A 14,847-nucleotide genomic window follows, 5' to 3' on the forward strand; every position below is an offset into this window, starting at 1 on the left:
TTGAGTGGAAGGAGGGTGATTAATTGGTGGGGTGGGGCGGTCTGGTGTTTTTGACGTTCTTTGGCAGAGAAGTTCGGTGTGGCTGTGTGGGTTTGGTCCGGTTTTGAACCCTTTAGCAGCTTTAGAGATGTCAGGATGAGGCGGACGTGCAGCTGGGTGCAGGTCAAGAAGATGCATATGCGTTGGTGGCATCGGCCGGGCAGGTTGCAGCTCTTCAGGCCTTGTTTCCCCATGTGAATATCAATCTATGTGTAGGGCTAGGCTAGCAGGAAGACAGGGTAGCGGTAGAGTTTCCGGTACCCTTTTCATGATCTTGGATCAAGTCGCTGTATCACACTCACACGTTCAGGGTAATAATTAGTCAATCTCAGCAAGTTATATTCTCATGATGATCGGACAAACTACACCTAACGTTTCGTCTGATCAACAAAGAACAATTCCAGTTTACTCCAAGCTTCCATCAGAGAACAACAGCAAGTATCAATAGTGCATGTGGCTTATAAATCAACAGCTCATATATATAACCTATGATACTCAAATATGAACTTGTTGCGAAAGGTTGATTAGTTTCTCCAGGAAGACATGAAAATAACATTACCTTAAAACAGAAACAAGAGAAAGCAATAATTACCAAATGATTCCAAGTTTTGATAGTAACAGACAGGTTTGCTGCTAAATTGCAGCAGCTTATTCTGTGAACAAGAACATGGATTACAGCTATAAGTGACAAATCCTTTATTACCCCTCTCTGATATAAAGAATTAAATAGAAAATACAAGGTTGCAGTCATATTTGCTGCGCATCAACGTTTAGTTCTTCACAGTGGTCACATGCCTCAGCAGCATCTGAATGACTTCAGGGGAGATACTTGCAGCCTGTTGATTGAGTTGTTCAATTTTTGCCGCTGTCTCTTGCTCAAGACGTTTAACATTTGCACCGGAGTCACCACTGCTCTGAAGAAAACAAACAAACAAACATATACTCAGGTTCTGCAATCTTGTGAAACATTGAGCAGGAGGGGTAAGTGACATACCTCTGCAACCTTTCTTTGGAATTCAGCCTCCATTTGGGAACGGTATTCAGCTATTTCCCTCTCAGCTTCCTCCTTGGCTTGCCTAAGCCTTGCCGACTTAGCTGTTGAACAATGAACACAGAAAACAATCACCATCAAAATCAGATCCTTTTGCTTTTAGTTCCATATAAATCATAACAGCAGACATTATCCATAGAAGTTCAACAGACATTTGTAGAGCAAGAGCTTCACAATGGAGCATGGTTGTCCAATCAGTCAGAGGGAAGTAATAGTCTGACCTTCAGTTCTTTGGTTGTGCAAAGTTGTACAGCTAGTCAACATGTGACTTTGGAGTGACATGGTATGGCCTAACAAGTAAAAGAGCCGCTAGACTAAAGCAAAATATATGCAGTCTACTGAAGGCAACTCTACAAACTAGATGCTTATCTCACGCTCGGAAGTGAACATGTCTGTACCCACAATGTGAAATATGCCCATAAAGATTAACTGATGGATCAAAATACAAGGAGGAATGCTCTGCACAAGGTACTTGCTCTCGAAAACTGTGCTTGATTTGTAATAATCTCTTCCAAAAATAAGAAAGTACGTATTACCTGCCCTAGCTGCATTTACAATCTGCTGAGCCTCTTGCTCTGCAGCCAACAACTGCTGAATTCCACTCTGGCGTCTGTTCGCATCCATCTTTCAGCTGCTGCATGAAGAGGAAGAAATCCAAAGTCAACAAAACATTATAGGTGAAACGGTCATGAGATCGCCAGTTAAAAAACACCTGCTATGGCACAACAACACACTCACGTTAAATGGACGGGGAGAAGCTACTCTGCCTATTGAGTCACTACATTGTCTCAAATGAGGAAATCAATTCAACTTGAACCCGAAAAAAATTCGGAAAATAAACCGGTACTAGCACTCCTAGCCGAACCATGTACCGACTTCAGGGCTCATAGCAAAGGGAAACATCCTGCAGATCAAAACGAGCGATCCGACCAAGCTAGATACACATCTTAACCAATCGAGGATGGATCTCCAACCCGCGCAAGTCCAGAGTGATGCGAACGACGAGTACGCATACGGGAGAAGGAAGAGGCGAAGCTGCTGCGGAACGATACCTGGATCCGGATCGATGCGTGGAGGTGCTGGAGATCCTGCAAGCTGTAAGGCTGGGGGAGGAACGATGCGGATGCCCTCCGAACTCTTTCTAAGATCTGGATATCCGAATCATTGAATCAAGTTATTAATTTTTGAAAGCAACAGAAAAAAAATAGAAAAGGTTGGGAAACAAAATCAACGGGCCGGGAATTTTGTTTGTGGGCCTCCAGTCCGAGAGTGCGCAGGCTAACGGGCGGCCCATTTGAGTGGCAACAAGCTCTCAATCCGCAGCAAATATCTCCTCGTCGCCTTCCCTCATCAAAACCCCATCCAATTCCAAACTCCCTCGCCTCGCCATTTCACCTTCACCTCCGCTTCCATCCCCTTCGCGGCCAACCAACCGCCTCTTCCCTCGGCAGCCATGGCCACCGCAGCGCGCGCCGTCGTCGCCGCCCGCCCTGCGCGGCCGCTCCTCCCATCTCGGCGCCTCCCTTCCTTTTCCTCCGCCCGCCTCCCGCGGCAACGCGGCGGCGTCGGGTCCGTCCGCTGCATGGCGCGGCGGCCGGACTCCTCCTACTCGCCGCTGCGGTCGGGGCAGGGCGGTGACCGAGCGCCGACGGAGATGGCGCCTCTGTTCCCCGGGTGCGACTACGAGCACTGGCTCATCGTCATGGACAAGCCCGGCGGCGAGGGCGCCACCAAGCAGCAGATGATCGATTGCTACATCCAGACCCTGGCCCAGGTCGTGGGGAGGTAATTGCCACTCCTATGATTTTATTAAATATCTACATAGGCTTGGAATTTGGGTGCTTCGTGCGACGAGAATTAATTTTGGATAATTTGCTGTCTGGTGCTGCAGTGAGGAGGAGGCGAAGAAGAAGATATACAACGTGTCCTGCGAGCGATATTTCGGATTCGGATGCGAGATTGATGAGGAAACATCGAACAAGCTCGAAGGTATCTTGTTTGTTTCCTTGCTCAAGGCATGCTTTGTGATAGCATCTTTGGGCTACACAGATTGGTAGTTGCTTAGCGTGATAACATGAAAATTAAGATTTCTGTTCGAGAAGAAGGCCGTCTTGTGGTTGTGTCTGTAGTCTATACCACATCACTTAGTCTGATCTTAGGCACTATGCTATTGTGTATTTGTGTTCATTGGTTTATATTAGGAAAAATGATGTGTTGATATCTAGAAACATACTATGGGTAGGTGTGGTTCTATAAAAGTATTTGCAGATATAAATCTGCTGAAATTTCAGTACCCTACATGCATGACTAGTTTAGTGTGCACTAACTGTGGTTTGTATTTTCCATAAAACAGGCCTTCCAGGTGTTCTTTTTGTGCTTCCTGACTCTTATGTTGATGCCGAGAACAAGGATTATGGTGGTAAGTTTATTGCTTGAGTGTCCTGTATGTTTTTGTTAAGTTGAGTGCGGTTTATTTCATACCAGCTGTTAATAGATCTTTGAATCCTCACTGTCCTTGAAGAATAGCTCACTTTGTCATGTATGGTTTACAGTTGCTTAATGTTTTTCCACAATAGTTTATTCCCAGTTAGTTTGTCAAAGTTGTGCTTTCTGGATTCCTTCTAGTTTTAGTCTAGAAATTTGTTGAGCTGCGTTGCCCGTTGTTCTAACATTAGAGATGTTGTTTGAAATAAATTTAATCCATTGCAAATAACGTTTAGCTTTTCTGAAATTTCCTTATAGTAGTTTTGTTTAGCTTGCTGTATGACATGAAATTTCACTTATACAAAGAGCCAATTGGTCTTTCATTTTTTTTCCACTTGGGTTGGAAGCCTGACATTTAACTTGTTTTATTTGTGGACTATAATTGATTGCTTTTCTTTCCAATGTCTTGTCTCCTCTCAAATTCAAAAGTGCGCTGACTGCTAAAATTTACATTTCAACCCCCTCAGGTTGAGACTGTTGTTGAAATTTCTTTTGTTCATAATATTTTCTTTCTTAATCCAAGAATATCTCAGGTTTTCATGAAGCTGTCTCTCTTTGCAGCGGAGTTATTTGTGAACGGGGAAATCGTCCAGCGATCACCAGAAAGGCAGAGAAGGGTGGAGCCGGTACCTCAGAGAGCCCAAGATAGGCCCCGGTACAGTGACCGGACTCGTTATGTGAAGCGCAGGGAGAACCAGTCTTACCAGCGATGACGTTGCCATTTTTGGAGATAGAAGATGTCGTCATTTCCACAAAGTGTCTAAATGCAATGCTGGAGGCCACAGCCTACATGACAATCGCTCCCATTGTGTTGGATGGGCCTTGTAACCTCGCATGCTTATGCATTTGGACCTGTATCCGTAGTCTACATTAAATTATTATGAACTCGTGAATGCTTCAACCTCTTGTCTCTGCCTCCCTAGTCACCCTCCCTTTTGTGTACTTTTACCCCTAGTCTGTATGGCAAGTATTTGGTAATGATCAGATATTCAGATGACATGCTTTCCATACTGAGCCCAAACAAACACATGCTGTGACATTATCAGGTTTCACAAACTGCTCCACCCGTTTATTTCTGTTCTGCTGGAACCATGATGAATTGATGATGCCACATTGCTGCTGACAGTCAGATGCATCCTCCTGTCACCATCGAAAGCTTCTAGGCAGCTCCAGCGTGGAAGCCTCCGGACAGCGTGGAAGCAATCGGGACGCGGAGTATGCAGCCCGCGATATGCAACGTGTGGCGCAGACAGGTAACCTATGATTTCGTTGCCTTATCCTCGCGCGCCACTTCGGCACCGCCACAACAGCCAGCCGCCCGAGAGGAGCGAAGCATCACTGCATCTGCATCAGCCGCGCGCGAAGAGGCGAGCAGCTGAAAAATGGCGGGGGCGACCTTCCTCTCCACCGTGCAGGCTCCCGCGATGCTCGGCGCCCGCGGCGTCGCTGCGTCCCCGTCCGTCTCGTCTCCGGCGGCACGGAGGCACGCGCACGTACGCTCCTGAACTCGGCGAAATCTTCGCTGATACGAGCTGAGCGTTCGCGTGATCCTTAGTTTGTTCCCCCCTTTGTGCGTAGATTCAAGTCTGCTGCAAGGGCAGTGTCGAGGGCATTGAGGCTGCTGGTCATGAGGAGCGTCTGCGATTCCGGAGGAGGGACTTCATCGGCGGCTGCGTCGGGACGGCCATTGGTCTGGTACGTACTCGAGCTTCCTGCTGGTTTGTCAGCGATCAATGCAGCTCTGCGTTAGCGCAACAGAAGTGATCAAATGTAGCATAATAATGGGAAAGCTCAAGTTGATGCTGCAGCATACTTTTCGATCGTGATTGCAGTTAGTTTTGTTAGGTAATAAACTGAACTTGGTTGATGCCTTGGGTTAGGAAATGGTTGAGGGCTCTACCAAATTCACAGGAGTGGCTACTGCAGCTGATCTCATCGAGCGTAGACAACGCTCTGAGTTCCAATGTAGGTCACCTATCATTGTTCTTTGCCCTTAAATGATATACACTATGCTTCTTAAAAAACGGTATAAAAGAAATTGAAGTGTTTGAGTATTTCTTCAGCAAGCATCAAGGATACCCTCTATACAGCTATAAAGGTGAGACTCATTTGCCCGTTATACTGGTATTTCTGATTCACCTATCGATCACTCCTGTTGGCTGAAATAGTGAAACTGAAAATCTTCGAAGGCTAAGCCAGAGCTCGTTCCATCTTTGTTGACCTTGGCCCTGAATGATGCCATCACATATGACAAGGTCTGGTCTCTGAATTGCTTTCTGTCATTAGCGTTTAGCACCTCTGTACGTGGCACACTTGGAAAAGTTGGAAATAACCTGTGCCACCTGGCTGTTTAATTCTCTGCAGGCCACAAAAACTGGAGGTGCAAATGGATCTATCAGGCTAGGTAGCATTTCTTCCTTTTCCCGGCCCTCTTCTTCTGTTCGTTTTTCTTTTGAGGGGGGCAAATGCTCAGCTGAAGATAATCTAACAAGTAACAAGTTTCTCGAACTTGTTGCTCCATCATTTGATACTTATTTTTTCAAATAAAGCCCAGAAATAAGCAGACCTGAAAACAGTGGGCTCTCTGCTGCGTTGGATCTGCTGGTTGAAGCCAAAAAGGAGATAGATTCCAAATCCAAGGGAGGTCCAATTTCATTTGCGGATCTGATCCAGTTTGGAGGTCTGAAAATTTCCAGTGTAACTCTACTAGCATCACTGAACTTGTTGACCTTACAGGCGAGCTCTGATGTAGTTCTGCTAGTGTTAAACTAAGAATTGTGTTTTTACTTGAAACAGCACAATCAGCACTGAAGAGATCATTTCTTGATGCGGCCATTGCCAAATGTGGTGGAAATGAAGAGAAGGGAAGAACCCTATACTCCGCATACGGTTCAAACGGGCAGGTATTCGCATCAACTTCTGCAACACATGGTTGGCTAAACAGTGCCTAGAAACTCTCTGGAAAAAAGGGAGAGAAAATGGTTGGCGAAGCAGCAACTGAACGCATAGCGTTGATCCATCCAGGCCCAACCGTGGTTGACTTGCTTGCAAGTTTATTACCATACATGGGCCAGGCCGAGGCAGTTTGGCCCATCTGCTGAATCGTCTCGACCAACCAGACTCTCGTAGCCACCGGCGCGGCGGCGGTCCGGCGATGATGGCAGAAAATAGTGGGGAGGTCGCGGCGCCCGCGGCCGGGGAAGAACCGGCGGCGGAAGTGGGGCCCGACGGGCGAAGAGGAGAAACCCGCGCACCCCCTCCCTACGTTTGCCTCTTTATCTATGTCGACCTGCACGCCTATGTCGCTGTCATCGCCTCCGCGTGTGAGGTCAAATGACGAGGCAACCGGCGGCGGAGAAGTGTTCCGCGGCGGAGCAAGGAAGAGCGAGAAGACGGTCGGGGAGAGCGCGCGACCCGCTTGCGGCTCTCCGGCAAATTCACCTCGCCTGCGGCCTCGCCGGCGGTACAGGCGCCAGGAGAGATGCAGAAGAGAACAGAGGATGCCAAATACAAAAATGAATTAAGTTAGGAGGTTTATGAAAATATTGACCACAACTATTAATCACCATCCGAATCAGGGAATTTATAAAAATAGTTAGGGTCCTATATGTAAATAGCTAGATCGCGATTATTATTCGTAATCCAATTTAGAAGTTTCTCTGCAAAATAGCCTCTGCTCCGCACCTACCCCTCCTACCCCGCCGGCCGGCGCCCGCGCCCGACGTCGATGGCGAGAATGCCGGGGCTTCTTCCGCCCCTATTCCAGCCCCAAATCTTATGCCACATGATACTGCACATTTTCAGTCTATCTTCTGTACAACTGCTCCTACTTTAATGCATTAATTTCTACTCATTTCTGATTTCGTGTTGTGACTATTTTACCACCGCAGTGGGGTCTGTTCGACAAAACATTCGGGAGAACAGATGCACAAGAAGCTGACCCGGAGGGAAGGGTACCTGACTGGAGCAAGGCTTCTGTTCAGGAGATGAAGGATAGGTTCGTTGCTGTTGGGTTGGGTCCTCGCCAGGTCACACCACTGCCTCCTTCACAGAGATCACATTTTTCCTCGAAAGATTGCAAAAACTGCCATCCAGTTCCAGTGTCATGTTTGACAGATAGGTCTCCTTTTGCAGCTTGCTGTGATGTCAGCCTTCCTTGGACCTGACCAGGCTGCTACGGAGGAACGACTGATTGCTGATCCAGATTGCCGTCCGTGGGTCGAGAAGTACCAAAGGAGTCGTGAGACAGTCTCCCGGACAGACTATGAAGTGAGATATTGGTTTCGCGTTTTTGCACTAACTGCCAGTGTCTCAGGGTTTAAATCACTTTTGACTGATGCTAACTTGTGCCTCTGTGTTCTGCACGACAGGTTGACCTGATAACCACACTCACAAAGCTGAGCTCCCTTGGCCAGAAGATAAATTACGAAGCCTACACATACCCTAAGCCAAAGATTGACCTGGGCAAATTGAAACTGTGAGGTATGCTTGCCGGGCATCTGCATCGGCCATGTTCGGGAACCAGAAGCTCATGAACTGGTGGGCTCCGGCTGCTCAGGAGTGATCTGATTCGGTGGTGACGTTCATGTAATGGCTGCTCATCGGCTGTCAGACTTCAGCTTCAGACTTTTGTTTTCCATGGCAATTAGGATGGTCCGTCTAGATAGTTAGATTTCAGTGTCTGGTTTCGTTTTCGGTGAACTTGAAAGGGCCAGACAAGATTGGGAGAAGCAGAGGTGTTCTGTAAATTCTCTTCTTGTGCACTCTACATGTCAGTATGTGACGACTGAATAATAAATAAATAAAAACAAAGTGCAAGGTATGTCTGAAGCCCTGACGTTTCTGATCAGAAGCAGGGCAGAAGGCGCCCTTCAGCCTGCAGCCTACCGTTTCCGGCTCAGCATATGTTTGCTCGACACAATCTCGATATACGCTATAAGCCTGCCTCTCGACGATTGCTCAGCGTCTATGGCCCAACACAGAATTTGACAACGAGCAACGCTACAACACAGGAAAAAAGAAGTCAAGTTCAGTAAACGCGCCCTAAAATCTTGATTTCAAGTCCAATACACTTGATATCTTTTGCAACACGGTCCCGAACAGACCAGGCCGTGGTCTCTGCATCCTCGACACCAGCCACTGGTAGTCCTCCAGCGCCTTACCGGACAGGGGTTCTAAGAACTCACATTTCTCGAGGATCTCAGGCGGAGGCACTCCCCTGACGAGGTTCGTGTCCAGCTTTGGCTTCCTCTTGTTCCTATCTTGAGGGACCTCCGGCACAGGGTTCTCCAGGTACAGTGGCGACGCTCCTGGGATGACACCTTGCCGGAAGGGTAGGCTCCTAGCGCTCTGTAGGCAGAAGTCGAACCATTGATGGATGAGAGGTGATGGGCCTCTGGTTCTGCCGCCGATTTTGTCGGTCTGAAACCTTGTGGCACATGGTATCACCTACAATGCAGAAAACAACACAACCAGTAAGATAGAAGGTTGGTTTCACAAATTCACAAGCATTGTTCATGAGGCAACAATATCATACCCATAGATCAGCCCATAGGCTGCTGCCTGACTTGGGAACAATCACCGCAACATTAGACATTCGCTTTGCAGCAGGAATCAAATCACTGCTCCAGCCCACTGCAACCCATACATCTCCAACACTAAATGACTTCAGATAGTTCATGCTGTCGAATAGTTGGACCTGCCAAAGGCAACCAAAATCAAACCAAGCGCAATAAATAATAATTCGGAATTTTGGATGGTCACCTACCAATTTACAATATATACACAAGAAAAAGCCAAAAGGGATGAGTGACATCTGGGGCATACCTGCTTTTGTAGTTGTGTAAAGCTTTTCAAGACTGCTTGTCTACCACCATTGACATCTGTTTCCATGTCAACTGTGTTATATGATGACCCCAGGTGCTTCAGAACTGCACCAATAACCTCTCTCGGAGAATCAACCATTGAAATCTTCCCGGTAAGTTCAGGCCTCCACAAATCCTCCCAATCCTACGGATAATAACAAATCTATATAGTCAACACCTACCAGGTTTATCAGTGATATGTATCAACACAGGACGCCACAGCACAAGAAAACGGCACGTTCAGTACTGTGCTTTCACATTTTTATTCCACAAAAGAAAAGGGGAGTCTTATGTTCCCAACATAATTCAATTTACACATACTTGTAACTTTAAGGTAACATTGCACATTTACTCAGAAAAAAAAGTTCACCTGTATTGGTTTCAAATTATGCCTTTTGAACTTGTTTTTCTTGTATGCGATGACCATGGTACCCCATCTGTATGGAACTCCCCATACTGAGCCATTAGGATCTGCCTCTCCATTCTGGTTCCTGCACAAATGAACCTGATAGACTATAATGAAAATGCAAACTACATAGCGGGACATCTTCACAGCCAAGTTACAAAATAACTTAAGAAATTGGATGCTGTCTAGTGACTGCCTGACTGGTGACTGCTAACCATGCTGAAAACCAAAAGTGGAAATTCTATATCATGAAGTCCTACACCTAGCTAACTCCTCAATGTTTGGATACTAACAACTCAATAGATAATTTTGCTATTGATTGCATTTAAGAACAAGTGGCTAAATGTGTGGGAATGGTCAAGACCATAATTCTCACAAACAATTTTAAAATGACATAAACAAAATTGGGAGTATTAAGAAGAACAGACAAGCATCCAGTAGAGAGTAAAAACCTACACAAATCTTTAGTTTCGCATGGTATAATGTTACTCTTTTACAAATATAATCTAACCAAATTCAACAATCAAATCATTTTCCAAGGCAATGCCACATTATGAGCATGCGTCAATAGCCATTCATCATAAGAGAAACTAAAGGTTTCACTTCTTACCTTCCATCTGTCACTCATGCTACGAAACCAATCATGTTCTTCAGCATTCTTGATAGGTTCTAACAATCCCTTACATATGGCATAGCCGAGCCAAGAGTCCCCGATCGACACAATATCAGCTGCCATTGCGGACTTCGGCTGAACTTGACCCTTGTCCATACATTGGGACATCTCAGAGAAGATCCCATCAAGATTAGCACGGAGCTGGGGGCTGAACTTGAGCCTCTTGCCCTGAGATTCAACGAAATCCTACAAGCACCAAAACAACACATTAGAAAATCTGATACCATACACCATACCATGCTTCCTTGCTCCCATAAACTTATGCAATCATGCTACGCCATATTTTTCTAATGTGACAACGGGGATGCTTTGTTTGTGGTGGATGAGGAAGACCAGACCTTAATCCACGAGGGAGGGAAGGAGCCGCGGAGCGCGATGACCCTGAGGGGCACCGAGAGCGCGTATGACTTGGTCTTCCACTTCTGCAGCGCGGCCTCCCACTCTTGGTCTTCCTCCTCCTGCGCCGCCTCGACGGCCGCGGCGGCGCCTGCAGGGGGCGGGAGCGCGAGAGCTCGGGCGCGAGAGGGGAAGAGAAACAGGAGCGAGCACACGGCCAGCTGGAGCGCCAGCGCCGCCGCGGCGTTCGGCGCCCACTCCCAACCGGCGCGGCCGGACGCGTCGGCCTGGCTGCCGTGTGGACGCCGCGAAGGCACCGCGGCGAGCGGCTTCAGCCTGCGACGGCGGAAGCGGAGTCGGAGGCGGGAGCTTGGCAGGCAGTAGGTAGGGTGATCGGAAAGGAGCCCGGGGAGGCGAGGGTGGTGGGGCTGGGCGAGGAGAAGATGGAGCGGCTGCACCTCCATCGCCGCTGCCCGGTTCCCTCTGGCTCCCTTATCCAATTCTCGCGCAAGCCCGGCTGCCCGATTGGCTTAAAGCACTTAAAGCTGAAACATACTGTAGGATTGATCTCTAGACATATTCGACTATACAGATCACATGATCATTTTTCTTTCTTTTTAAGACCACAGATTACAAGAAATTATTTTTGAACAAACAGATTACAAGAAATTATTTTTGAACAAACAGATTACATGAAATTTTTTTTTGAACAAACAGATTACATGAATTTTGTCCATTGCTGACTGGGAGCCAATTATCTCTATCTCTCTCTCTCGAGCATATTAGCATTGATCTGTAGACCTACCTGACAACATGTCAATATGGTACTGTACTTACATCAGCAATTACACAATAACATTACTGCACTAAACAACTGGGAAAGAACCCTAGGAACCTAATAAAATTGCTACAAAGAACAAATTTTCTTTTGAACATGTCAACATGTGCAGTAACTACAAAGAATCGATGAGACATGGTGAGAGAACAATGCCCATTCCTGTGAAAACCAGCTTCCCTGCTATAAGTCGTCTTGGAGGAGTTTGTTCAATAGCGTGGTGAGGAGAGCGTCCCTTTTCTCAGCTCGTGCTTCTTCTCTCATCCGCCTTTGTTCCTCACGTTGTATCCACGAGTGTTCCAGCATCAACCTCTCCTGCTCCAGCTTCTGCATCGTCTGCCTCCATTCTTGTTCAAAAGCAACCCGCTCCTGGGCACGCCTTTCCATCGTCTCCTGCCACTGGATGTCAATACGCTGTTGCTGTGTCAGGAAATCTTGCAGCAGTTCATGGATGCTTGAAACGCCTGATCTTGACTTCTCTGGCATTCGTTGGGATTGCTGCTTCTTGTCATCAGCTTTCCTCTTTCTGCTGTGCATGGGTTTCTCATCTTCACTTTCTTCACCACCATCGTCCTCGCCGTCAGACTCCCCAGATGACCGGTCGCCACTAGGTCGCTTCAGTTTCCTTTTATCAAAAGCTCCAGATTCAGACTCAAGGAGTTGGCGTTGCATATTTCTAGCACGTTCTGTGAAGACGGCGTGCAGCTCCTCGAAGAAGGGACACTGTCTGCCATTTTCTGGATCAGAAGTTTCTTTCCCCTGTTGAAATTATGCGAAAGTTATGAGCTTGTGCCGTATAAACTAAAGTACAAAGATACTAACTAACCTTGTTGAAGTATGAAAGTAAACTTATAGCAAAGGTGCACAAACCAGGTGGACCAACCACACAACAAAGATAGACAGTCCAGACAATAAACAATGAGCCACTGCATTGTAAGTTGGAAGTGTATTTTCTTAAGCATAGAGAAAAGCTTCCAACAGAAAGTTTGAAATTGGGCCCACCACCCAACAAACCCAACAACAGAGTCAATCTCAACCTAACATGAAACTTCCAATTTTTCAACACCTGCTGGAAAAAATATAATTGGTCTGCTTCCTGACATTCTCTTTGCATGATTAGAAAATACAAAATCCTTCATAACTGTTGCAGCCAGCAGATCAATAACACATATGACTATTGCAGCCAGCAGGAGCATCACAAATAATACTGGTTTTGCGCTTCTCACCCTCAAAATACAGAATTAATGCATTCATGATTCATGCTCTCACATACCCAACTGATACTATCCTAATTTTACCCCCTTCCTTTGGCACCTACAATTCACTCTAATTAATTTCAATAGTCAAGCAGAGCAAATGTCACATCCTGAGCCAGTCAAAAGTGCAACTTCTCAGACAAAGTACCCAATGTGAAGGTAAAGAAAATGGTAGCATACATTTTAATAAATCTGCTTAGTGCTCACAATGATTCCGTGCCCTAAAAACTGAGAACTGAAAGTCTGAAACTTTGATTGGGACTCCAATTTTGGATGATATGCCATTCAATTTCCCTAAAATTCCACCACAACTTTTCATGCATCATTGTCAACAAAGATAATTGCAGATTTATTCCTCTTTCTGCCACCAGTAACAATCCATTGTAGATACCCCTATTTAGTTATCCTAGATTCCAAAAAGTAATTGTGGCATCCTTTTATCTTAGAACAAAATGAAGTGTAATGCACTTTTGTTTAAAACGAATGTAATACAGATTTTTTGCTTGCTAAAATTAGACAAAAATATAGTTACCAAGGCAAGTCTCACTTCTATGTAATTTCTGTGAAGAAGACTTGGAGACAGAAAGAGCAATATCAGAGGGTTTCTTTACATTATGCCTACATGTAGTTCTGAGTATTACTATAGACCTCCAACTACTTCAGAATGCACAATTGAAGGCATTACTTTCCAAATCATGTGTAGCAAATAACGGTCTAATAAGGCAGTCGTTGTAGGTGCAATAATCCATGACATCTAAAATGAAATCATTATGAATAGATGAACAATTGCTAATCAGTAACAATAGAAGACAACAGAATGTTGGGAAGTAAATCTCTTCTTTTTTGTAACAAAGGAATGAAATTGGGCACTCGTAGAAAGAGAACGAATAAACTTCATTTCGTTCAACATGAAAGATTTCTCCGTCTCCTTAATTGATGGAATCGCTAGTGCAAATGCAGCAAAGGTGAACGTATGAACACACTTCTAACAATCCCAGATGAAACTATCGAGATAGAGGACCAATTTGGGGATGGTGAGCCTGATGGTAACACTTGATACCAATGCACATCAATCAACAAAGGAACAGTACATAGAGACTCGTTGGCACTGGTCCAACACAGAACGGTCAATCTAGCCGCGCGTTGGATTAGACTAGAAGGTTCGCTGAAGAAGCCTGATGAAGGATTCCCCGATCGTGTTACCTTGTAGCGGTTGACGAGGTTCTTCCACTTGCACTTGCACTGGTCGGCGGTGCGTCGGTACCCGCGCTCCCTGAGCCGCACAGCGACGGCCTCCCACATCGTCTTGGCGCTGCGGCGCGCGGCGTCGGCCTCCCGCTCCACCTCCCCGCGCGCCGCGATGAGCTCCCGCGTCTCCTGCGCGCCCCACTGCGGCACTCTCTCATCCCTCCCTCCCGCTCCCCCTCCGCCGGCCTCCATCATTCCGCCGCCGCCGCTTCCTGAGGCGCAACGCGCCCGACGGCAGCAATCCCTAACGACAGGCGGTGACCCGCGGCGCGGCGCGGCGCGGCGGCGGCGTGGGGCTGCTGGGCGCAGGCTCTGCCCTTCCCCCGCTTTCTTGCCTCGATTTGCTTGCTCGCCTCGCTTTTCTTCTTGCTTCTCGCCGCTGCCTGCCTCTCTGCCTGCCATTACTTTTCTGCCCATTCACACTGCTCGGTCTCAGAGCGGGGGCCCTGCCGCGTTCACACTAGCTGTCTCCCTGCACCTCGTTTCCGTTTCTTTTTTCTATTCTTTTTTTATACATAAAAAAGGAAGTTAACGTTACCAGTGGGCTTCAAGTTGGACTGGACCGGACCGGACCGGGCCCGGTGCCGCCCACCCACTTGTTTGACCAAGAGCATATAATATATTCCTTTCCTAAAATCAGATAACAAAGCAATAG

At 46.7% G+C, this 14,847-nt stretch overlaps 4 protein-coding genes across 5 annotated transcripts; 2 read left to right on the plus strand and 2 right to left on the minus strand.

Annotated features, from left to right (window-relative positions):
• Positions 1-616: 616 nt before the first annotated feature.
• Positions 617-2,274, minus strand: LOC112899802 (V-type proton ATPase subunit G1-like). Of its 2 annotated transcripts, none has more exons than XM_025968411.1 (4): positions 2,143-2,274; positions 1,627-1,721; positions 1,034-1,134; positions 617-953 (listed from the first exon to the last, which is right to left on the minus strand). In XM_025968411.1, the coding sequence occupies exons 2-4, from the start codon at positions 1,712-1,714 to the stop codon at positions 810-812; spliced, it is 333 nt and encodes a 110-aa protein (XP_025824196.1). In that variant the 5' UTR covers positions 1,715-1,721; positions 2,143-2,274; the 3' UTR covers positions 617-809. The 2 variants fall into 2 exon arrangements, with proteins under 2 accessions (XP_025824196.1, XP_025824195.1); XM_025968410.1 differs by having other exon boundaries at positions 1,627-1,724; positions 2,143-2,265.
• A 171-nt stretch (positions 2,275-2,445) lies between these two features.
• On the plus strand, positions 2,446-4,550 carry LOC112899801 (multiple organellar RNA editing factor 2, chloroplastic-like). Its single transcript, XM_025968409.1, has 4 exons — positions 2,446-2,875; positions 2,982-3,079; positions 3,444-3,509; positions 4,136-4,550. The coding sequence occupies exons 1-4, from the start codon at positions 2,544-2,546 to the stop codon at positions 4,285-4,287; spliced, it is 648 nt and encodes a 215-aa protein (XP_025824194.1). The 5' UTR covers positions 2,446-2,543; the 3' UTR covers positions 4,288-4,550.
• Positions 4,551-4,786: 236 nt separating this feature from the next.
• Positions 4,787-8,396, plus strand: LOC112899800 (thylakoid lumenal 29 kDa protein, chloroplastic). The gene is made up of 11 exons (XM_025968408.1): positions 4,787-5,067; positions 5,153-5,269; positions 5,455-5,539; positions 5,638-5,672; positions 5,764-5,829; positions 5,939-5,978; positions 6,129-6,254; positions 6,371-6,477; positions 7,465-7,602; positions 7,709-7,843; positions 7,945-8,396. Exons 1-11 carry the CDS (start codon positions 4,957-4,959, stop codon positions 8,053-8,055), a joined length of 1,071 nt encoding a protein of 356 aa, XP_025824193.1. The 5' UTR covers positions 4,787-4,956; the 3' UTR covers positions 8,056-8,396.
• Positions 8,397-8,508: 112 nt separating this feature from the next.
• LOC112899804 lies at positions 8,509-14,703 on the minus strand. The gene is made up of 8 exons (XM_025968412.1): positions 14,148-14,703; positions 11,879-12,447; positions 10,856-11,093; positions 10,455-10,703; positions 9,809-9,943; positions 9,401-9,583; positions 9,111-9,272; positions 8,509-9,022 (listed from the first exon to the last, which is right to left on the minus strand). The coding sequence occupies exons 1-8, from the start codon at positions 14,607-14,609 to the stop codon at positions 8,618-8,620; spliced, it is 2,403 nt and encodes an 800-aa protein (XP_025824197.1). The 5' UTR covers positions 14,610-14,703; the 3' UTR covers positions 8,509-8,617.
• Between the last annotated feature and the right edge of the window lie 144 nt (positions 14,704-14,847).

The sequence above is a fragment of the Panicum hallii genome, chromosome 7 (genome assembly GCF_002211085.1).
Source record: "Panicum hallii strain FIL2 chromosome 7, PHallii_v3.1, whole genome shotgun sequence".
NCBI lineage: Eukaryota > Viridiplantae > Streptophyta > Magnoliopsida > Poales > Poaceae > Panicum > Panicum hallii.

What these genes read in the sequence shown, in the direction of transcription:
- LOC112899800 (XM_025968408.1), top strand. Translation starts at nt 4,957, where the DNA reads ATGGCGGGGGCGACCTTCCTCTCCACCGTGCAGGCTCCCGCGATGCTC. An exon ending in ATGCCATCACATATGACAAG is followed by an intron (nt 5,830 to 5,938) that starts GTCTGGTCTCTG and finishes AATTCTCTGCAG; the next exon opens with GCCACAAAAACTGGAGGTGC. An exon ending in TCTCCCGGACAGACTATGAA is followed by an intron (nt 7,844 to 7,944) that starts GTGAGATATTGG and finishes TCTGCACGACAG; the next exon opens with GTTGACCTGATAACCACACT.
- LOC112899802 (XM_025968411.1), bottom strand. Translation starts at nt 1,714, where the DNA reads ATGGATGCGAACAGACGCCAGAGTGGAATTCAGCAGTTGTTGGCTGCA. An exon ending in TGTAAATGCAGCTAGGGCAG is followed by an intron (nt 1,135 to 1,626) that starts GTAATACGTACT and finishes ATTGTTCAACAG; the next exon opens with CTAAGTCGGCAAGGCTTAGG. An exon ending in TCCAAAGAAAGGTTGCAGAG is followed by an intron (nt 954 to 1,033) that starts GTATGTCACTTA and finishes TGTTTTCTTCAG; the next exon opens with AGCAGTGGTGACTCCGGTGC.
- LOC112899804 (XM_025968412.1), bottom strand. Translation starts at nt 14,609, where the DNA reads ATGGGCAGAAAAGTAATGGCAGGCAGAGAGGCAGGCAGCGGCGAGAAG. An exon ending in ATAATTTGAAACCAATACAG is followed by an intron (nt 9,584 to 9,808) that starts GTGAACTTTTTT and finishes TATTATCCGTAG; the next exon opens with GATTGGGAGGATTTGTGGAG. An exon ending in GCCTATGGGCTGATCTATGG is followed by an intron (nt 9,023 to 9,110) that starts GTATGATATTGT and finishes TCTGCATTGTAG; the next exon opens with GTGATACCATGTGCCACAAG.
- LOC112899801 (XM_025968409.1), top strand. Translation starts at nt 2,544, where the DNA reads ATGGCCACCGCAGCGCGCGCCGTCGTCGCCGCCCGCCCTGCGCGGCCG. An exon ending in CTGGCCCAGGTCGTGGGGAG is followed by an intron (nt 2,876 to 2,981) that starts GTAATTGCCACT and finishes CTGGTGCTGCAG; the next exon opens with TGAGGAGGAGGCGAAGAAGA. An exon ending in AACATCGAACAAGCTCGAAG is followed by an intron (nt 3,080 to 3,443) that starts GTATCTTGTTTG and finishes TCCATAAAACAG; the next exon opens with GCCTTCCAGGTGTTCTTTTT.